Raw genomic sequence first — 23,339 nt, forward strand, 5'->3', positions numbered from 1 at the left:
TGGCCGCTCAAGAGCTACATCAGAACTAGAGTACCACACTCTTGGCCAGTAAGAAGCTACTAATAGCACTCGTGCCTGGTCCTGTGAGATTTCTCCAGACACAGCGGGAGCATGGCGAGCGGAGGGAGGCATACAGCAGCTGCCTCGGCCATTGGTGTGCCAAGGCATCTGTCTCCATTTTCAAAGCCTTAACTCCAGTCTTCAATTAAATCCTACTTTTTGAAGGAGACAAAACTAGAACTGAACAAATTGTAGCTGCAGATTTGTACTGCCTCTACTCATAGCTCAGTAACCATCAACATTAATGACACTGACATTGCATATATATAGTCTTTGTTCTTGTTCTTGTTAGCATTTTTATTTCTGTCATTGCACTTTTTTTATACATTTATCTCTACTGCATTAACATCAATGGTCTTCAATACTGTACGTAATATTTTGACACATTATTAAACTAGAAAACAGTTGTGTATGTGTGCAGCAAGTATTAAGAAGATGTCTTCAATGTTTTGAAAGATATTACCTCTCAAACATGGTCCCTTTTCAAAGCTCATTTTCATCCATTACGGGCACTCCCTCCACTTACTAATATTTGGGGATTCTTCTGATATCTTTTGATATATGCAATATGAAAAGAATCTGAGATGAAAATTGATGAAAAGTTTGATTGTGGATTTTGAAAAAACAAATCCAACATTTTAATAGAATTTATTTAACAGTCTGCAGTTGCCACAAGGAAAGCTTTGCTGTTGCATGAGAGTTGTGAACATTGATATTAAGAAGCACAGGCAAAGGCATTTTCTGAGAGGAATGGCATATTTTGAAGGAAGTTGCATTTGCCCTTTCATTTGCTTCAGAATAGAGCTATATACAGTATTTTTTTTTTTAATAAAGTAGAACATATTTGTTTCTTAAATACCATGGAGTGTAATAGGGTTTCTAACTTTACGTTTGTTTACTAGACTGTGTCACCATCAGGATTTCAAGTTGGAATGAAACTAGAAGCGGTTGACAGAAAGAACCCTTCTCTGGTCTGTGTTGCATCCATTGCAGATGTTGTGGGAAATCGATTCCTGGTGCACTTCGATAACTGGGATGATACATACGATTACTGGTGAGAAATAGTCCTCTTTCTTCTGATCCTGAAACTTACACAGACAGACATGCCTAAGTAACTGGCAGAGGCTGGGTGTGACAAAGCAAACTGTCCCCATGCAAGTATCTTAAACACTGTTTGAAACTGTCTGTACACTGCTTGGCCACTTTTTATTGTGACGTCTCTACCGGAATGGATTTGGCAGGACCCTGAATGATGTGACATGTGACCCTGCAGCATCTGTTCCCTGATCCTAAACAGTATCAATGTAGAGTTTGACAATTTCCCTTCAGGGAATTAAAAATAAACTTAGTGGTTTGGTAAAGGGGAGCGGAAGGAGGGAATAGTTTTTTTTTCCCATGATAGTGTTCATGTGAAAACACACAATAGCAAATGGCAAAGATGCATAAAAAAACATAGCTAACAATAAACAATAAACACTGTAGTGGCAGATACTGTAAGATCAGTTACATGACTGTGTTGGATTGCTTTGTGCTAGTTTTATTTCTTTCAGAAAAATGCTGTGTATGTGTCAAGGGGGTAAAGTATTTCTACTGAAAGTTTAAATATGCCCATACAAGAGTTCTCCCTGATGAATTGTTGTGTTCCTGTTTTGTAGGTGCAATGCCAGTAGCCCGTATATCCATCCAGTAGGATGGTGTCAGGACAATGGACGACCACTTACTGCACCTCAGGGTAAGTTAAACAGAGTCATGGCATTCTAAACGTGCTGGTCACAACCCTTTTATTCCAACATTGTGTAGTAGTAAAACAATTTTTGCATTAAAGCAACACACATACAATCAGAATCAAGTGTAAATGGATTTCATGTTGCATTTGTACCACTTAGCCAACTGGTGGCACTGTGTGGTACCATAAAAGGTCAAAACTAAAGAAAATGCAGTAAGTGGCACTATTCAAAAAGTGCTATTCAAAAACGTAAACAGTATTTTAAGAGATTATCCATTCAGATATGTTCATGAACATCTGTTGTGTGGAGCAAAACTGCAGTTGTTTAATTTAACAAGTCATCATGATTTGCTAAGGTTTCTGTTAGTATTGCAATACAAAACAGGTGCTGATTTTTTTTAAAATGTTTTTGGTTTCCATGAACCCACCCTTACCTTTGGGTTAAAATAAAACAGTTTATAAGTGTAACATTTTTAAAAATCTGCCATCTCAGCAAATTTTCTTTGCAACCTCTAAGGGAGTAAGTGTATTGTATTTATTATTAGAGGACCAAGCAGCTTTATTATTTATTTCACTTTTTTATTTTGTTCTTTCCACCATGGGGCATCTTCTTGGGCCACACCGTTCCTTTTACACACGTAAGCCAAATCACAAAGTCTGTTTTAATGAATTTATAAAAAATTAGGAAACTCTTCTTGTGTTAAATAAGCCAGTTAATAACAACCTAGTTCAGTTTTATTAATATCAAACTTTGTTTTAATTAAGCAAAACAGAAAAAGCATCTATACAATGTGTGTGTGTGTGTATATAGATATAGCACATATGTGTTTTTGTGTTTTGCCGCAGCCAGGAATTTTGGGGCCCAGGACAATTCCTATGAAAAGGGCCCCCCCTCTCAATCCAGCTAGCACACATTGACAGAATTAAGTTCACATTTGATTGACAGAATGGCAAAGTTGTTCAATCGATTCTGACACATAGTGGATCGGAGAAAATCTTTGATGATCTTAAGTTCACTGAAAGCTTTCTCTGTCAGCAACAGTCACAGGCAATGGCTATGCATATTTCCCCAAAAATTGTTTGCAGTTTTATGTTGTAGATTGTATTTAATTGGTACAAAGGCGTGAAATTGTTTTGAAAAGTGGTGCCTTAGATTTTCTTCAGATGGTGATCTTCACTTCCCTAACCATTCGTCTCTGCACTTTCACTTGTAACATAATTTGCAGTTTCGTCGTGAAGTCAGTTGTGCTTTCTTTGCCGGTTTAATTTGTAATTGAACACAGGAGTTACTTGCATTGCATTTGCCACTGTTGTAGCCTCAGAAATAATGGCATTCCACTCTTTTCCAAGCATCTCTTGTAGATCGTTTATGTGGCTGCTTCTGTGTCTAACGAAATACGTGCAGACTGAAGAAGCAAGTTTCTCTGTTCAAAACTCTGTAGAACTTTTACCCAGAACGTGGCAAGCACAATTGCAGTGAAAGACTTGAAGTAGATTTTCAGACCTTTTGCTTCGGACATGACTTCATTAGACAGTTTACTAGATGTGACGATGCTATCTAGAGCTGCAATAATGCTGGGAAGGTGCTGTGCAACAGGGTGAATTGCTTTGTTTCGAGCGTTCCATCTCGTTTCACTCAAGCGATGTAGAGAGCAACTTATTTTTTCTCTCAAAATAGTCCATCTTCCAGGGCTGATACTGAAAAGAACATATAGCCGATTTACACAGCCAAAAACGTGGCATTGACATTGCTGATTGCAGAGGACAAGATTTTGACAACGGAGCCAATGCGCCTGGAAAAGTCAAAGGTGTACCAGTTCATATCTGAAAAAAAACCCACTTGCCATATTCTTGTGTTTCTCATTCTCTGAATTTAGTCAGTCACATCTTTTGGTCTGTTGCTGAGCTTTTTTCTTTTTTGTGCGCTGAGTGACAGTGGCAGATTTTTTACATCTGCACTGTTACTAGGCTCTGGCCAACCGGCACATTCTCCTTGTGAAAGTGCATTGTTTTTCTCTTTCTTTACATCACTTACAAAATACTTTAAGATAGGGTTCTTGCTTCTCAGCTCCGATTCACTTTTGTCTTTCTCCTTTCTCTCTTTTGGCTTTCTTGAGCCAGATTTATGATGGTACATGTTTTGAATCAATCAAACGTAATTTTTAAGCACTGAGTGAGTACAAGCATAATGCATACGCGATGACGGTACGTATGTGTGTGATGTCTGTCGCGCGCTCATGAGCAAACCTGTTTTGAGCAAACCATCTCTCAGCCAAGGACTGGGTGGGGGACACATTTAAAGCTTATGGTATGATTTGAATTCAAAAAATCTTGGTGTAGAGTAAGACTGTATTTCCAAGACATTTATAAGGAAATGTGTTTTGGCAATACTATTAAAACAATAAATAAATAAAGCGGCCCTGCCGACAAGCACAGCAGGCCAATTCTTAAATTGCAGATGGTGTTGCAGAGCCCTGCAGCTTTTTGCCTTCACCCCCCTGCTAACTCATGCCTCATACCTGACCCTCAGTAGTCTCAGCTGTGGATGCATACTTGGTGTCCCATCCAAGGAGTCTGCAGTGATTTAGCAATACGGCACAGCATCTTTCTTGGTCTTGGGTTTCAACAATTATTAAATTATCTGTAGGCAATGGAATTCATCTTACCTTAGAGTCCTGGCAGATCTGTAACAAGTATTACAAACTGTACAAAATCAGATGCCTTCTTCATGGTTATTAATTACTTGGCACTCAGATACAGATTATGTGATGAGCATGCAATTAATACCCAACTGTAACAGAGCAGCTAAATGTTAATATAATACAGATTAGGTGACACTGAAAATTGTATGTACAGTTAAGTGTGATTAGTTTTTATTACTAAAATATTGTTATGGATGAAACCGGTAGTCACTTTCAAAATTATAGTTTAAAAAAAAAAAAAAAGCTTCAGTTTCTGAAAAGCTTGCAGTTTGCAGTTTGGTCATCTTGGTATTTAGCTAAAAAATCAGAAACAGCAGAGGGGTTTCAAGACATTTCTTTCAGTACAGCTTACGCTATACAACGCTTTGCTGTCCTGAATTAGAACACATAATGAGCATTGTACTTTATTTTCAGTGCTGTTAAAAACTATATTTTGGAATATGTTAAATACTGAGACTTCGCATTATATATTCTGACTTTTTTTTTTTACTGTTTGAGATTTCCATTGAAAGTAAATTATTCTGTTTCCTCCATTATATTGCGTTTGTGATAGTTTTTTTTTGTCAGTTTTCTAGTAAAGCTGCTTCTAGTTAATGTGTTTTGTGTAAGGTATTTTTTCCTACATGCAATTTTTCTGTGTGTGTGTGTGTGTGTGTGGATATATATATACATATATATATATATATATATATATATATATATATATATATATATATATATATATATATATAAATAAAATTGTGGCAGGAAATGGCGTTGCGGTGATGTCTGACCAGAAGAAGGAAGCACACACAGGTCAGGTAACTGCAGTTTACAGTCACGGCATGCATCGTTTATTAAATAACACAAAATTAAATAAAATATTTAAACAAAAATAAACAACTCTCACATAGCACAAAAATGAAAGGTTTAAACAAAAATAAATCACAAACACAAAATACAAATATAGGTCAGGCTGGGCGATTGCCTTCACTGTTCCTATATCTGCTGTTTTTAAATGAATCTCTCCTCTCACTCTCCCGTTCTCCACTTCCGAACACCCACAACCGGAGTGCAGAGAGCTGCAGGTGAACATCTCCCAATTTGCAACAAATGAATCACTTAATTCGGGAGATGGCCACCTTCTGCACGGGTTTTATAATATGGTTGGGGCTTCCCATCCACGCTGTAAAACAATAACAAAACTAAAACACAGCTACGCAGTCATACAGTAAATAACAAACAAACAAAACACACAGCGGTTCGCTGTCATTTATAAACAAAATAAAACAATACAATAAACAAATACAAAATAACACAGGGGCAGATGGGGAGACCCCGTTCTAAAAATAAACAAACAATACGATTAAACAGCAGGGCTTTCCTACCGCCCTGCTACATATACCCCTCCTTGTGCGAAGCACACATGGCCCCACGGCCACCTCCCCCCTCAGTCTCAATGTCCTGGAAGAGGGGTCTGGAGTAATCCGTGGGGGTTAGCTCCCTTTTCCGAGGCTCCAGCCGAACTGTAGCAGGGGGAACTGGTCTCCTGACAATCCCCCCACCCCCCGCTCCCCCCCTTCATGGCCGGCAGGTCCCCTTTGTGGGGGCTCTGGCCACTGTACATCCTGCTGCAAAAGTGCAGCTGCCGAGTACCGGCTCCAGGCGGCGCAAGCCAGGCAGTGACCCCAGGCGAAGCAGAGCCGGCAGCGGCCGCAGGCGAAGCAGTGGAGAGACAGGCAACCCCAGGCGAAGCGGGATCCTCTGCAACCCTAGGGGATAAGAGAGAGAAGCAGCCCCAGGCGATGCAGAGCGGCCGTGGCATCCCTGAGTGGAGCAAGGCAGGTATCCTTGGGCGGTGCGGGCGTGGCCAACAGCGCAGGAACAGGCCAGAGTTCCTCCTTGCTGTCAGCCGGTGGAGGCAGTTCCAGCTCCTCTGGTGGTGGAGGCAGGTATAAAAACCTGTTTTCCTCTAGCAGCAGGGCTGGGGCTGAGATGGCTCTTGGGATGGCACCGACTCGCTCCTCCCCTTCCGGCGCTTGGGACGGCAGCGACGGCTCCTCCCATTCCGGCTCTTGGGACGGCTCCATTTTCAATTTTTTTTTTTTTTTTAAAGAAAATGAAAGCCCCTCCTGGGGGTGATATTCCACATGTGACAGGATAACCAAAGTGAGGAGACTCAGAGATGGAAAGTGCAGCAAATAAAATACTTTTAATTAAATCATAATTACCAAACAAAAAGGCACAATGGCCACATAAACAGAACACAAAACACTGTTAACAATAAATTCTAAACACAAAATACACTCGCTCACACAGGTCTACTCACTCTTACAAACACTCACCAACTAACACTCCCAACCACTCCCTTTTATACAGGCGCTGCAGCTAACTGGGCAATTCACACCTCATCAGTTGCAGCACCGTTCACACATTTCTCACACAAACTCATTAACTCAGATGCACACAGCAGACTCACATCCACTCTAAACACCACAAAACACAAAGACAGGCTGCACACTGTCACACTATATATATATATATATATATATATATATATATATATATATATATATATATATATATATATATATATATATATATATATATATATATATATATTTTATATAATTTATATATATATATATATATATTATATATTTTATAATATTTTTTTTATTTTTTTTATTTTATGGTGCAGCCCACCAAGTGAACACTTAACTTAAATGGCCTTGCTGACAGATTTTTCCATTCAGACAAATTTTCATAAGCAAGTAATTCAGCAAGGTGTATTTATTTCCCGTTAGTGAATCAGTGAATCAAACAAACAAATCTGTTGAATTGATTCACTAAACTGAATGAATCAAACAAATTGAGTCAGTAAAAAGAATCTAACTGCACATCATTAGTTCTCAGGCCAGGAAAATAGGTTTAAATAGCACGCCTATCAGTGGTTAAAGCCTGGTGTCCGAACAAGCTAATTATCGCTCACTTTAATGTGCGCAATACAGTTAACGCTCTTTAGTAAATACGGTGTGACTGAAGCTCATCTCATTATTCAGAGCAGGTTGCTTCATTTAAATACATTATTGCGCATTACCATACAAATCCCATATTCATTCGGATTACCATAACATATATGGCACAGTAAAATTAGTGTGCATCATAATATGCCAACTAATTTATAAAATTGCAATAGTAAATACGGAAATCATTAATGTGCACAGTAATTGCAATTGTCATGCACCATAAAATGTAGTGCCCTTTCGTAAATGAGGCCCAAAGGCTCAGTTTATTTGTTTATGATATACTTGCTCATTTGGCCTAATTATTGAACAATAAAGAGATAAAATGGTTTTTCAAGAATGTGTGTGCAAATAACTTTTAATGCTTCTGATATGAAAGACAAAAGACATTAAAGTGATCTTGGAAAACAAAATCGCATTATTCCAGTTGATTGAGAATAAGCATTGTGTTATAAGTTCCCTGAAGTCAGACACCTGTACATTAGCACTTGGATCATAGAGTCTTGAAGTATGTGGCCTCAGAGAATGCTATTCAGAAGATTCCAGATACTGTAGCTGTTGTTTTTATTAATTAAATACCCTGTTGCTGCTTTCTCTTATGCAACAGTATACTATATAAAAACAAAACAAAAAAAAAACTACGCCGACACTACTGCATCAAAGCTGATAATATAAAGTTTGCTGTCAGCAAGAAATTGTATTGCTTTAGTACAACAATTTTTTTTATTGGAAATGCAGTTTCTTGGATGTGCAACATAAATCATGCTGTCACCACCAGCCAATCAAAGTGCTGTGTTTGTGAGGCAGTTATATAAGCACACAACAGTCAGTCTAATAATACAGTATAAAATATCGCTGAACCAATTTAAAATACTCATTTATATAACCTAAACTACAGTTGACCACCTTCTGTGTTATAAACCTTGAAGTTGGTTTCATGATTTTCTTCTGACTTATTTATCACTAATTGATTGATTAAAAGCATCATTGCTCATGGCATAGTATCCACATTGTTCCTCAAAAACAAATGCACTTCGCACTTTAATTATCATGCTCTGCTCTGTTTGGGGTGTATTTACATAAACAACATAACATAACACATGATGTCCTTTTTTTCAGAACACTCTGGTGAACATTATTATGTATTCTGCTTCAAGATACATGTATTAAAACATGTTATTCTATGACCTTGACATCAAATAATACTGATATCTGGGCAAAGTACAAGACATTGTTTCACCTGAGTGATTGCAATGCCATAATGAATGTTTATTCTCAGGATCTTTATAAGCAATAATGGACACTACTGTAGATTTTATTTTCTAAAAATAAATATTTATAAATAAAGTTCTTCATTCCATTATTATCAGTAATAAGGAAGAAAAAAAATGGAAAATAAAACATAGTAATAAAACTATAAAACAAAAATGCTGCACTCTGCAGCATTTACCCCGACTGCCGCTACTCGTACGGACCGGGTCTCCGTCCTGCGCTCATGCGTTCCCTCACTACCCTGAACAATATTCGGGGTCTGCCCAAGTTTTTCCCTGCTGCAAAAGTGATCTTTTTTTTTTTTCCCCCTCATTCTGTTCTGGTTTTCTCCAGCCACGCTTGGTTCATCTGTAGCGCTTCTGCTGGCTAGTATTTGTCTAGAGGGACAGACACGAGGGAACCCCACAACGTCATTTTGTCGGTGCAGCAATCCCCCAAAGCCTGCCCCTCAGCCACTCAGAGAGAGGGAAAGCCCACACACCCTCTTTCCCACCTCTCTGTGTCAATGCCGTGACTGACAGGTGGATATTGTAGGGCTGCTGCCGTCTTCCTGCAGAACTATGAATGCATGAATGGGCAGTCCTTCATTCTTCAGCAAGATAATGACCCGAAACACACCTCAAAGTTGTGCAAGAATTATCTGGCGAAGAAGGAAAGTGAAGGACAACTCAATCTAATGACCTGCCTGCCCAGTCTCCAGACCTCAATCTGGGACAAACTGGACAGAAGAGTCAAAGCAAAGCTACCCACAAGTACCCTACATCTCTGGGAATTGCTGCAGAAGAGCTGGGAAGACATGTTGGGCGATTTTTTGAGGAATCCAAGATTTAGAGACAATTTTCTTGAACATCGCTTTGATACTCCTTATGTTTTGTTTTGTATATTGTAACATTGGTTTTCATTTTCAAGTATTTACAGAAATGTATACGATGTAAAACATTGTCAATTATGAAAAAAAAAACCTAGGCATATTTTAAATTTTTCCAATAAACAAATAAGGAAATGTTTGTTATAAAACAGTGCTGTGTCTAGGTACAACCCACAATAGTGCTCACACAGCCTAAATTATAACCAATTCACCATAAACAAGGAAGCTGAAAATACTGAAAGCATTATACCCTTTAGCACAAGTCAAATCATAAATGACGAGCCATCAGAAATATTACAGTATGCAGTAACTGCTGTAGAGTGGGATTTTTGTTTCAACATTTCACAAAAAAAGGTATAAAAAAACAACACTGCTATGAAGAAATTATACAAAAAGATCCAAGTTAAATAATGCGCAATATGGCTGAAATACTCCTCTTTTTTATCTAAATTATGTATTTTAATGTCCATAATATTCTCTGAAATCATCCCAATACTTCCAGACTGGGTACTCGCCTACAACAGGACCTGGCCATGCCACATTGATAGCCTTGGATGAGAACATATATCCCTGTTACTACTTATCTACAAGAATATATTATGTGTTCTTCTCTGTTGTGCTCTGTTTAGATTAATTACCATTCCAGAAAAAAAAAGAAAATAGTATGTTTATGAAAAGGCTTCTCGAAGCTGAATAAGATCAAATGTGATTGAATTATGTCAGTGATACACATACTGTACAACATCTTAAATTGATTTTTCATCATAGCATGATCCCCCCCCCCCCCCCCCCCCCCCCCCACACACACACTTTCTGGCAATCAGCTTTGAGAAGTACTTTTAAGGAAATTCTTTTAAAAGAGATATGCCAGTCAGCACGGCAAATACTTAAATTATTTATACTGAAAGTTCCAGTTTTTATAATGCTATTTTCAGATTTTATCAATCTAATAAAATATGCTTTTAATATAGCTATAGACCAGTGCTTGTCAAACAAAACATTTTGGCAGCCTCAGTGCAATTTTTTTTTGTAAAAATAATATCATATATATCATATGAAAAATAAAAAGAATGTAGACATACACTTCTGTATTTTGTCATTTATTTCTAGAATAAAACCAGTGTTTGTGATTTAAAAAAATATAGCAGCCCCTATCAGCTCTACTGGATCTTAATACCCAGGCCCTAATCATAATCTGGGACAAAAATCAGGTGTTCTGCTTGATTTTTTATTTTTATTTTTTTATGATTTATTATTGCTCTGACCTCAGCTCAGACTTAACAGGTTAATTTGTTATTTAAATTGATAGAAATTAATACAATACCTAAGCTACCAATACTTTTTTTTTTTTTTTTTTTTTTTTTGCTGTACATGCAGATGAAAACTGTCAGATTTAACTTTAAATAGATGTGGATAAAGTGGGCTTTGTGGAATAAACCCCATCGTTTTTGTTTTTTGTTTATTAGTACTCTCCTCATAACAGAAAATAGGATCACAACTAAACAAAACATTAATCTCTATACACACATTTACTTTGCAAGTTGGGCCAGTGTTTGGAAAGCATGAAGCACACCTACATCTGTGTCCCTGATTCTGATTCGCTTGCCAAATCTGAAGCAGCACTTTGCTGATTGAGTGTTTGTGCATCACATGCCATTTTAGGAACTGCCGCGCAACTTCTGCCAAGGTGGTAAATCAGTGCAAGGCAAAACACATACGCGTTTCTAACATCTATCAACTGTTAATGGCGGCGACACAAACGTGGATTCTGGCCTTTGAATTAATATGCAGCAGTGTTTGTTCACATATTCAGATAGTTTCTCCAAAATTAAAATATTACTCAATACCGCTGTTTTCACATCGCGTCTCTCAGTGATCAACCAGTGAGCACTGACACAAAGTGAGTGAGTTTTGTGACGAATGCCAAAATGAAACTGCCCGACTTGGTTTAATAATGACTGGCACCAAAGCTGCCAAATAACTTCTCATGATCTTGCTACCAAGAACTCGGGTCAGTATCCATTGGTTCATTTCAAGAATGTTTTAATGAGTTTAGTTGCTGTGACGAGACTTCTTTCCAAGGGAACGCTAGCGAACATTGTAAGTGTGGATGGAATGCATGTGCGTTGAATGAAAAGCAGACCAAATAAGTCCTGGTACCCAGCACTGGCATCAAAGTAAGTACTGGCACCAAATACCGATGAATACTAGCAGAATTTCACTTTTGGCAATAACGACCCATGATGCAGTACGACACAGAAAAGCCAGAGCACTTGTTCTTATGTTTTTTTTATTTCCTGCTCTATTTTAGAGGAGACATTTTGAAAATAACTTTGAGGCGTATGTTAAAGTTAGAAGTGTAAAAAGTTGTCAGGATGTTACCAATGAAAAGAAGCATTCCAGTCACATTATTTAAGCAGTTGTAGCATCATGTGGGGACAAATAACGCTATATTTTCTTGGAACCCCGCTACTTACTCTTTAAGGTGGCTGCCATATCGGAATTATTAGATTTCCAGACAATACTTTTTGAGGCATTGGATTCATACTTGGAGTCCAATCTACTTTATACACATACATATATATTGTATCTTACTGTATGCAAAAACTAAAATATAAAGCTGGTTAAAATATGCTTGTCCTTTTATTTGTTAGCTGTATTCGGTTATTTATTTATTTTTTTGTCAACTGGGTATCTTCTAATAATACGAAAAAAGTCATCTGTTTGCTAGTCTTCCTGTCACTGTTTATTTTCTGGATCAGACAGAAAAAATGTTACCAACTTTACGCATTTGGTGCAGAGAACCCAATAGCATGACCTCTGTCTTGCTAAGATTTCATTTTCAGAAAATTCAGCTGCATCCAGGTTTTGATTTCAGTCAGGCAGTTATAAAATACAGAAACAACCAAAGCAGTATCTGCAAGTAGATTTGCGTGTCGACAGCATAGCAATGAAAACTAATGCCGTGACGACAAATTATTTGACCGAGAGGGAGCATATAGATACAGAATAAAACGGGTCCCAGAACAGAGCCCTGAGGGACACCAGCGGTAAATGAGCCAACATCAGACCTACAGCCACCTATGGTAACAAATTGTCATCTGTGAAACAGCTAGTACTTGAACCAGTGAAGAGCTGTGCCAAAAACACCAATATAGTTCAATAAAAGATGAACAAGAACATCATGATTAAGTGTCAAAGGTCGCACCGAGGAAAAAAAGAGAGACCGGATCTGCAGCCATCAATAAACCATGTGCCACTTTAACTAAGGCTGTTTCCGTGTTGTGTAAAGGTCTAAAACCAGACTGAAAAAGTTCATAGAGCTCATTAGACGTTAGATGTGACTGAAGTTGAGAAGCTACCACCCATTCTAAAATGTTTGCCAGAAAAGGTAAATTTGAAATTGGCCTGTTGTTGCATGGCACATCAGAGTCCAAATTAGTTTTTTTAAATTTAAATAAAGGAGTAATAGCAGAAAGTTTAAGGGATGAAGGAACAATTCCAGATCTCAGTGATTCATTAATAATGCTCATAACAAAGGGACACACGGTTGAGAAACAAGACTCCCCTTATACAGATAGCGAAGGCTCCCTGATACAGATGCAAACTCGGACAAGCTCTTCTGTTGTCTTTTGGTAAGCTTCAGAATATTATTCTAGGAAATACATTTCCGATACTGTTTCTCAAGTATTGTAAGATAGGGTGTATATATTATTTTTATTAGATGGCAGATGCTGTGCAAATAAATTAGTGTGATAAATGCCGACTGTTTTGAAGCTCATTTGAGGAAACCTCTTTTTATTTTTCCTTAGGATACCCCAATCCAGAAAACTTCTCTTGGGAAGAATATTTAGAAGAAACAGGCACTTCAGCAGTTCCAGTTACATCTTTTAAAGTGGTAAGCATTCTTGCTTACACTCCACCTTTTTATAAACCAGTCCTACAGCAGGTGTACTTGGTGGTGAATCTTTTTCAGAGAAAAGGCAAGTTCATCAGTTTCTTATAACTTTTACCTGGATTCTGATTTTCTTGCATCAAAGAATATCATTCCATTTCAGTGAGCACTCCAGCGACTAGAAATTAGCCTAACAAATGCAGAGGCTGTTTTTTTTTTTTTTTTTTTTTTTTACCTTGCATTCGTATTTCATATCTGTATAAATTATAACACAGTTTAAATTGGATAGTGGAGGGGAATAAAAGGCAAGACATATAACAATGAAGATATAATAACACAAGCAATTTTTGTTGCAGAGACCAACTCATGGTTTCCTGGTCAATATGAAGCTTGAGGTTGTGGATAAACGCAACCCTATGTTGTTACGTGTTGCCACCATTGTGGATGCTGAGGATTACAGAATAAAGGTAAGGATATTTTATTGGAGTATTACAACAACAAAAATATTTCTTTCAATAATGTTGTTGGTTTTTATAATGGTGAGTTCTCTCTTTTCTCCCTCGGTTGGGGGGGGTGTCCGCGGGGGGGGGCGGCGGGGGGGGGAGTGGTGAGAGGGGGGGGGGGTGGGGTTGGGAGAGGAGGAGGGGGGGGGGGGGTCAAGGGGGAGGGGGTTGGGGGGGGGGGGGGGGGGTGGGGGGGGGGGGCGGGGGGGGAGGGGGGGGGCGGGGGGGTGGCTTCCCCAACCAAACGCCCCCCACCCCCCCGGGCCCCCCCCCGCCCCGTCCGCCCACGGCCACGGCGCACGAAAAAAACGGAAAAAAAAAACAACAAAACCACACACACAACACAAACACGGGAAAAAAAAAAATAAAAAAAAATCAAACAATGTCGGGCTTTTTTTTTTTTTTTTTTTTTTTTTTTTTTTTTTTTTTTTTTTTTTTTTTTTTTTTTTACTTTTTTTTTTTTTTTATATCTCTTTTTTTTTATTTTTTCCGTTTTTTTTTTTTTTTTTTTTTTTTTTTTTTTTTTTTTTTTTTTTTTTTTTTTTTTTTTTTTTTTTTTTTTTTTTTTTTTTTTTTTTTTTTTTTTTTTTTTTTTTTTTTTTTTTTTTTTTTTTTTTTTTTTTTTTTTTTTTTTTTTTTTTTTTTTTTTTTTTTTTTTTTTTTTTTTTTTTTTTTTTTATTTTTTTTTTTTTTCCCCCCATTTTTTTTTTTTTTTTTTTTTTTTTTTTTTTTTTTTTTTTTTTTTTTTTTTTTTTTTTTTTTTTTTTTTTTTCCCCCTTTTTTTTTTTTTTTTTTTTTTTCTTTTTTTTTTTTTTTTTTTTTTTTTTTTCTTTTTTTTTTTTTTTTTTTTTTTTTTTTTTTTTTTTTTTTTTTTTTTTTTTTTTTTTTTTTTTTTTTTTTTTTTTTTTTTGTTTTTTTTTTTTTTTTTTTTTTTTTTTTTTTTTTTTTTTTTTTTTGTTTTTTTTTTTTTTTTTTTTTCATCTTCCATTTTTTCTTTTTTTTTTTTTTTTTTTTTTTTTTTTTTTTTTTTTTTTTTTTTTTTTTTTTTTTTTTTTTTTTTTTTTTTTTTTTACCTTGCATTCGTATTTCATATCTGTATAAATTATAACACAGTTTAAATTGGATAGTGGAGGGGAATAAAAGGCAAGACATATAACAATGAAGATATAATAACACAAGCAATTTTTGTTGCAGAGACCAACTCATGGTTTCCTGGTCAATATGAAGCTTGAGGTTGTGGATAAACGCAACCCTATGTTGTTACGTGTTGCCACCATTGTGGATGCTGAGGATTACAGAATAAAGGTAAGGATATTTTATTGGAGTATTACAACAACAAAAATATTACACTCAACAAAAATAAAAATAATAACTGTTGATTCCCAATCAAGTACAAAATGTAACCATTACCTAAAGACCCTGATAACCTGAATAAGATATATCAAAGCTGCACGCTGGTGCCTGTGACGCAATCGTGCCCGTTCCCAATGGCATAAAAGGACTGCAGACACAGACATCATCATTATTTTTCCTTTCATCCGACCTGAAAGCAGGAGAGACTGATAAGTTTCAAGTTACTTATATCTGCTTATTCGCTTGTGTAATTACACTAATTAATGCGATTTGTTGTTACGTGGTTATAGTAATTACCACTTGCATGTATTCTGCACACAGCTGTGGTTTTCATTAGTCCCACAATGACCTTGTACCCTGCAAGAAGCTGCCGGTTCCGACGCCCCTTCCCCAGGATTGAACAACCTTAAGTCGGTTACTTCTATACTCTCTAAGTGCTGCTGGCTTTGTTTGAAGTTTAAAAATAAACTCTCGTGTTTTGCTATGAAAATGATATTAAATTAATGGTAATCAAGTTTTGTTTACTGATTTGTTTATTGTTTTGTGTGAGAATTTCTTTCTCTGTGTATATTTTTCTGTGTTTTTCACAGAAATATGGACGCAGCTGCTGGTGTCAACAGTCCTTGCAGCTTGCTGCTTCTCCCACGGTGTCTCGTTGCCACATTAGTTCTGCTTGCATATTTATTGTAAAGACTGTTAAGGCTCTAACCGTAGGCTTCCTCAGTTTTCGGACTGCTGATTAGCCAGAAGCGCTATAGGTGGGCATCCCTATAAAAAGCTCCTGTGGTAACTGTAGGTCAGAGACCTACTCATGTTCCCGCTGGTACACTGTACAACGAGAAAGATTACCTTTTTCCGATTCACCAGCAGTTGCTGAGCTCCAGCCTTAGAGCTGTGTTGGCTAGTCAGAAGCTATATAGGTGAGCATCCCTATACATTGCTTCTTTGATAACCTGTAGATTACAGACTTACCCCGTTTCCAACCCGGTATACGTACCGAACAGCGAATGAGGCTACCGTATGGTACAAATGTACCGGACTGTGCGTACCATACCGTGTCCACCGTGCCATGTACACAGTGCCATGTGCCATACCGTGGGTATCATACCATGTGTCCACAGTACTAGGTGCATTGCACCGTATGTACCGTACTGTGTGCACCATATATAGGGTACCACACCATGCTGCATGCACTGCACCATACCGTGTGTACTGTATAGATTATCCCATACCATGTATACTGTACCGTTTCCGCACCGTACAGTACCTTAAGTAAAGAACTAAGTAAATAAAACTTATTGTTTCTGAAGTTTGAAAAGTTTATATGAACTAATATGCAAAGCACAGTAACTGGATGATGCGTCATAATGTACAAGCAACATACTGCAAACTGTGAAGTGGTACATTTGAAGCCACCGTACATTCCATATTTTATTCATTTGTCCTTCATGTGTTACAAGCACTGTTTGTACCAAAATCTCCAATTCCATATTGGTATTTCAGTTTTTGCTTCCGAGCATCCTCATCACCATGGCTAGTACCAGACTGAGGTCTTTGTGTGCCATTAATTTTTGTTTGGAATGTGCAGCCTACACACGCAAGGTTGACCCAAACCCGCTATTTATTGTGAGAGGTGTGTAATTCTCCACCGCTAATTGCGGTGAGGGGTATTTTTAAATTGGTTGATTGCGGAATTGTCTGCTTTACCTAATTAGTCTTATAAAATATGTCATTATTTTGAGTGCGACCCTACTGAACAAGCACATTATGTGGCTTTTTTGCGGTCGGTTATTCCCCTTTATAAATTTGGTCCTCAATATTTGAGGATGAATCTGCTCCCTCTCAGGTGTCACCCCCTGTGCACCCAGGCTTTCTTTTTGAGGTCCACTCATCCTGGAGTCACCCGGCTACATCTCCTGCTGTTTCATATTCCATGGGGGTGCTGTACAGCTTGCATGATGCGGAGAAGCTTGGCTTGGATGAATTTCCTCTGGTAGATGCCGCTATTGCCTCGTTGAATCAAGCACCAAAACTAGCTCTGCTAAATAAGGATGCTATCTGCCTGAAAAAACAGTGCAGGGTTTCAGAGAGCATTCTGAAGCGGGCTTACTCAGCTGGTGCATTCGCCGCATGGCTGGGTGATTACAACAGCATCTTGGTAGCCCACTAGAACTGACCACTTTCATCGGTTGGGCCTGTCGGTGAATATTGAAAAACAGGCAGTTCACACCCTTGCGGACAGCATCCTATGTAGGAGTGTGCCTGGACTCCAGGTCCATGCTGTCCACTCTGTTGGCAGTGTCTCAGCACAGTCTGGAGGCGCTATCCTGCTGGACACAGTCTGCTTCATCTATGCTTCAGTGTAGCACTGGGCAGCGTTACCAGAAGGGAGGTCATCACCACAGACATGTCCGGCCTCGGCTGGGGTGCTGTGTGGAATGGCAGGTGAGGTTCAAGGAGACACGTGTTTGTTCGGATTGACAACACTACCGTGATCAGAGACCAGTGTCCGGTTAATTTAAAATATCAAATAATGTGCTATTCTCATTTTAATTGTAAAATGCCTATCAGACAAAACTTGATTACTACCTTTTAGCTTCTATTAGGTTACTGTTTCTCTTGGTATTTGCAATTAGGACCATTGTGGTATACAGTGAAGTGTTGTATTAGTACAGCGCAATGCATGAAAGTGTTGGGGGGTGAAGGCCTTTGGATTGTTAATTGGTATTTTTGTATTATGATCTGCAGCAGATGTGTTTTTTAAAACCCAGCTCTTGGTAATGCCTTGAGGTGCTCATGCTGAATGCTGGTTGATATTATTGACGTTTTCATCAATTTTGTCAATGGTGCATAAACGTTTTATGTATTTCATAAAGCTAGCATCAGCCAAACCTATTCATAAATTACATTAATCCTTTACTGGAAAAACAACATCATTATGCTTTCTGCCATGCTGAATAGGCAAGTTGTGAATCTATAACATCTAATTTATTAAAATAGGCCAAAGCATCCAGTGCATATCAATAGAAAAAGTATTCTAGTAAAAAGGTCAGAATATACACAGAGCAGTTAAATGTTAAAATGTCCAACATGGCTTTTTCTGGTGCTTTTTCTCCAAGACGAAATTTCATTGCGTCACAAACATTGTCCTTGAGCACGCACTGCTGCAGAAAAAAAAAAAAAAAAAAAAAAAAAAAATGATTGGACAGTGCTGTTATGGCTCATGCACTTTTTATTTTTAAAGTAACAAACTAGCAAAGTCAGGCTGCACTGTAATATTGAATACCAGTACATTTTCCATAGGGATGGACCCCAATAATGCAGTAGGCATGGTAACTGCTACTGCAGTGCACCATGTGGTACTGTTCAGTTACCGGGGTAACTATTTTTCTGCATCAACAACATTTTATGAAAACAGTTTCTCAGTGTAAGACCAATATTAATACTTACTAAAAACATATTTAAAAATTCATGATTGTCCATTAAAGAAAGTCAAGGGAGTAAACAAAATTTAAAGCCTGTATTTAACAAATTAATCTATAAATTGAATAAATGGTGTGAAATAAGTCAACAGGTTAATTTAAAAAATACAGTATGAAAATTGAATGGGGAAGTATTTGTTGATTTAGTATTTGTGTGTGTGTGTGTGGGGGGGGGCTGTATTAAACAAATCTATTTAACAACAGTGTACAGTTAGTAAATCCATAAAAGCTCTCTGGATCACTTGACTGGAAAATGAAAGTCACTGTGGAAATGCTATTTGACGTAGTACAATCCCACTGTAAGCGTGTTTACAAACCATCTAAATTATAAATTAAAATGCTGTGACCTGCTCCCTCCTTTCCCTCCACACACCATATAATTGTTGAATGCCGGGCTTTGACTTTCTTTATCTTGCTTCTAAACTGAATTATGCATTTGACAGCCAGATAACAAAACATGAACAAAAAGATTTGTTATATCTGTACTTTATGGAATTACTGATATCCAAATTTGTACACACAATAATAAACATACATTTGTATATACATTTTATGCACATAATATGTAGGATAATTATTTCTTGTAATTATGTATAATATTAAGCTGTTTAAAGATTTTATGTAATAAAATGGTTATTTGTAATATGTAACATATATTGCCTCACAAATTAGAATATAGTGACAAATTAAAGGTATCAGTATCATGAAAAACTTGTTTAGTATGACATACTTTTGCAGTTGCCGATTAGCATTGGTTTAATCGAATGCAGACAAGTGGTTTCCAAGAAATAACCCCCAATAGCTCAGTCCATTAGAAGTAAGTACATAAAAAAATAGGTAGTTGTTCTTTTATACCAAGCATTGATGACCATTTTAAAGATATAATTTATATTCTTCACAACAGATGTGAATGCTGGTTGCTTGTGCAGTGTTTGGTTTTAATTATGTATGCAGCATCTGTCTGTGTCACTTAAACAGGTCCATTTTGATGGCTGGAGTCGCAAGTTTGATTTCTGGATCGATTCAGACACACCCGATATTCATCCAGTAGGATGGTGCGCAAGGACAGGACACCCTCTAGAATTACCCCTCAGTAAGTAAATACTCTGTGATCTAAGACGGCCACCATATTTGGGACATGTGACGTTTTGGTTTCTGGATGCGCACGACCGAACACTGAGAAATCAGCATCATGCTCTTATATATTCTGTGATCCCTTTGGTCAAGTTTTATTGTCGGTGTCATCCAAGAATGAACCCTCTTGTGACATAGTATGGCTTTTTCTGCCACAGTGATATATAAACCCTGCATGCTTAATGTGTTGATGACCATGACATTGACCTCTAACCTAATATGGCTGCCATTTGGGGGTCATAGTGATCGAACACTGAGTTCCTGTCTTAATATTTGATACACAGCTGAATTCTTTTCTTACTTAAGCTTCATAGTTGCAACCTCTGGCCATGTCAGTGATACCGCCAACATGCTTTGATTTAGGGTGTACAGTTGGTATACAGTTGTATTCTGTGATTTTCTTTTAAAAAATCCATTACAGGTGGTGTCCTGTAGAAATTAACCTTTTCAGTGCCACATTGTAATTAACTTCTGAACATATCAATGAACATAGATCTTTGTCACAGCTCTATATTACTCATGTAATGTGGTATACAGTACCCCCTTTATTATACAACAAGGGTTGCTTTGATTTTGGTCACAAAAAATTAACATTTCTAGATGAAATGTTGAAATTGAAATTCTATGCCACCAGCATGGGCTGTAATTTCCTGATTTAAGCACTGTTTGTGTTCAAGGGTTACTTAAGTCTCGATGACAGAACCCTTCATTAGCAGCAATAGGGTGCAAGTAGATATTTTTTCAGTTGCCGTTATTCCTGCTTTTTAGAACCAGCTGACCTTAAGACCACAACAAGCCAGGGAGTGTGCCCAACACCTGGATGCAGAGGAGTTGGCCACATCAAAGGGGCAAGATACACAGGACACCACAGGTGAGTGTTGAACCATTCCCCATAATCGCCACATTTACTAAATCATCACAAGTACTAAATTACTGTCAACAGATAGGCATTAAAAAAAATTAAATAAATAAAAACAAAAAAAACAATTGTGGAACAAATCTTGAATTCCTGTCATCAAATCGTTTGCCTATGCTTTATTTTATTTTATTTTATCTGACACCCATGAATGCACCCTTCCCCACATACAGCCTCCTCAGACAGCAGTCCTACTAGTCAGATGTTATTTTGTGTTATAACGCTTATGCAGGCAAGGGTTTTGACACAGGAATACTGTTTACCGTACTCAGATTTAACAACAACCTTCTTCTGTTAAAAGTCTGTCTGGTGGAATGAGTCAGACCACTTCATTTTATTTATGAATTCATTTAAACAGGTAACATGTTTTTTTTTGTGGGAGTTTCCTTCCCCTTTTGCTTTTTTGTGTTTTTCTATAAGAATGTATTTTGAATCTTTTTAACCTTAGGGGTCATTATGTTATTAAGCTATATTTTGAATCCCCTTATTGCAACCATTGTTAATTTGCAGATGGCTTGCAGCCGTTTGGATATTTGCTTTACACAGTTGAAGGCTAATCGGCAGGATGGTGAAAATTAGTTTCTTAAAAAAACAGTACTTAGAAGGTTGCTCTCTTGATAATCACAGGTTTTAAAATTGGAAGAAAATAGTTTCTTAATTAGGTTATGAATCTGTATTACTAAGACCATGTCAGGCAGTGATTTATGTGTAGCTTACAGTGCTGCTGAGTTATTAGGTCTATTTTGTCTCCTTTTTTTTCTATATATGCTTCCCTGTTATTTGGGTTATGCCGATGAGTCGTGATAATTCATTCAAATTATACATTTGCATATAAGACCAAAAGCACAACATAACCCATTGTAGTTCACCATATGGTTCTTGAGTAAAGAATAAGCCCAAGTTATAGTTGTTAGCATACATACTTCCTATCTCATTTCATTTATTACTTTTAACAAAATAGTATCTCTTTGAAATTATAATTTAGTCTCATTATGCATCACACAAGTAGCCCCCAGGACCATACGTATTGCAACCATCATATTGTGGTATGTATCGGATAGTGACGTAAGTATATGTTACACTCCTGGACAAAAGGATGCCGTATTGTGTGATTATTTTGGTTTCTGGGTGATGCTTTGATGCTGCACAGTTGCTTTCTACCACTCTCTACAACAGGTTCAATCATAGGTAAATCAAATATTATAAACCTGCTGCCGCTGAACGTCTCAGCTTTGCATCTGAGAGCCCATTGTAAGTAATGACTAAACAGTCCTCTGCAGGATCTTTTTTAAAAATAAGTTAGCCAGAGTGAGTAGAACCAGACTTGTGGGTTCAATATTTTATCCACACTGGCACTGTGTGCTATGATATCAGGACAAATGAAAATTATTAATTAGCTACTCTAACTACTGGACCTAGGAGATTATTGGAAGCAATAAAACACTTTTTGTAACTGACCAATATTGGTAAAAAAAAAAATAATAAAAAAAAAATCTTAAAACATGTAAACAGGTAAAAATGTTTAAGACTGCAATAAATCACAGGAGAACAGCATAGACAAGCTCAACATTCCACTTGCAGAGACAGAGTTAAACTGAAGATGAGAAATCGACAGCCAGACAAACATTTAACATACATGCCTGTACCTTGTAAAGGTGATAGGAAAAGGAATTTGAACATTTCCTGTCATTTTCACAGTTGTTACTTTACATAATGATATTTGCGGGTATGGTGTCCTTTCTTTAAAAAAAAACAAAGTATATATACTACCTTCAAACCGTTTTTAGCCGAGAAACTGAATCACCCGAATTTCAGAAAACAAACTGCAATTCGTCCCTAGAAAAAGTACCTGAGGATTTGTTGTGCATGATTGTACGATCACTAACCTACACATTACATACCAGTTTTGTAGTAGTTAAGGAACGCAATATGGCACTGTACAATTAAGCTACAATGAAAATACTGTAGCGACAGATGTATGCAGGGGTTCTGGTGGTTAATGAAGAGATTGACACAGGTATTGACGAAAGCAGTGACAAGTGCTGTTTTGTTTTTAATCAGTTTTTGTGTTTTCATTCAAAGGCCACTTTCTCTCTCTCTCTCACTACTCTCCCTGATTGGCGCGAAACAGGCCCTTATTTGGAAGGCCACTCATCATCCATTGGCCCATCAGTATCCACTCGCATGCACACACACACACACACACACAGAAATGACAAGCAGGGAGCCGGTGAACAGGCTCAAACTCATTCACACAACATAGGCACATTATGAGTATAACACAAAATCCCCACCCCTTCCAAGTCCATAACACAGTCCATGTTCATTGCGGGTGCTCCACCGCTACAGTACGATGTGTTTGAAGTACCTGCATATCCTGTATCAATTGTTATTTATAACTCTAAGCTCATGCATGGTGGTTA

The 23,339-nt window shown here is 37.4% G+C and overlaps 1 protein-coding gene across 3 annotated transcripts in view; it reads left to right on the plus strand.

Annotated features, from left to right (window-relative positions):
* The window catches only part of LOC121314482 (lethal(3)malignant brain tumor-like protein 3), a 102,328-nt gene that overhangs the window by 25,415 nt on the left and 53,574 nt on the right, over nt 1-23,339 (plus strand). For all 3 annotated transcript variants that reach the window (XM_041247809.1, XM_041247810.1, XM_041247811.1), the window contains 6 exons: nt 963-1,114; nt 1,716-1,792; nt 13,446-13,531; nt 13,885-13,995; nt 19,845-19,959; nt 20,769-20,871. In XM_041247809.1, coding sequence (XP_041103743.1) covers nt 963-1,114; nt 1,716-1,792; nt 13,446-13,531; nt 13,885-13,995; nt 19,845-19,959; nt 20,769-20,871 — 644 coding nt within the window. The remainder of the gene's footprint in view (nt 1-962; nt 1,115-1,715; nt 1,793-13,445; nt 13,532-13,884; nt 13,996-19,844; nt 19,960-20,768; nt 20,872-23,339) is intronic.

The sequence above is a fragment of the Polyodon spathula genome, chromosome 4 (genome assembly GCF_017654505.1).
Source record: "Polyodon spathula isolate WHYD16114869_AA chromosome 4, ASM1765450v1, whole genome shotgun sequence".
NCBI lineage: Eukaryota > Metazoa > Chordata > Actinopteri > Acipenseriformes > Polyodontidae > Polyodon > Polyodon spathula.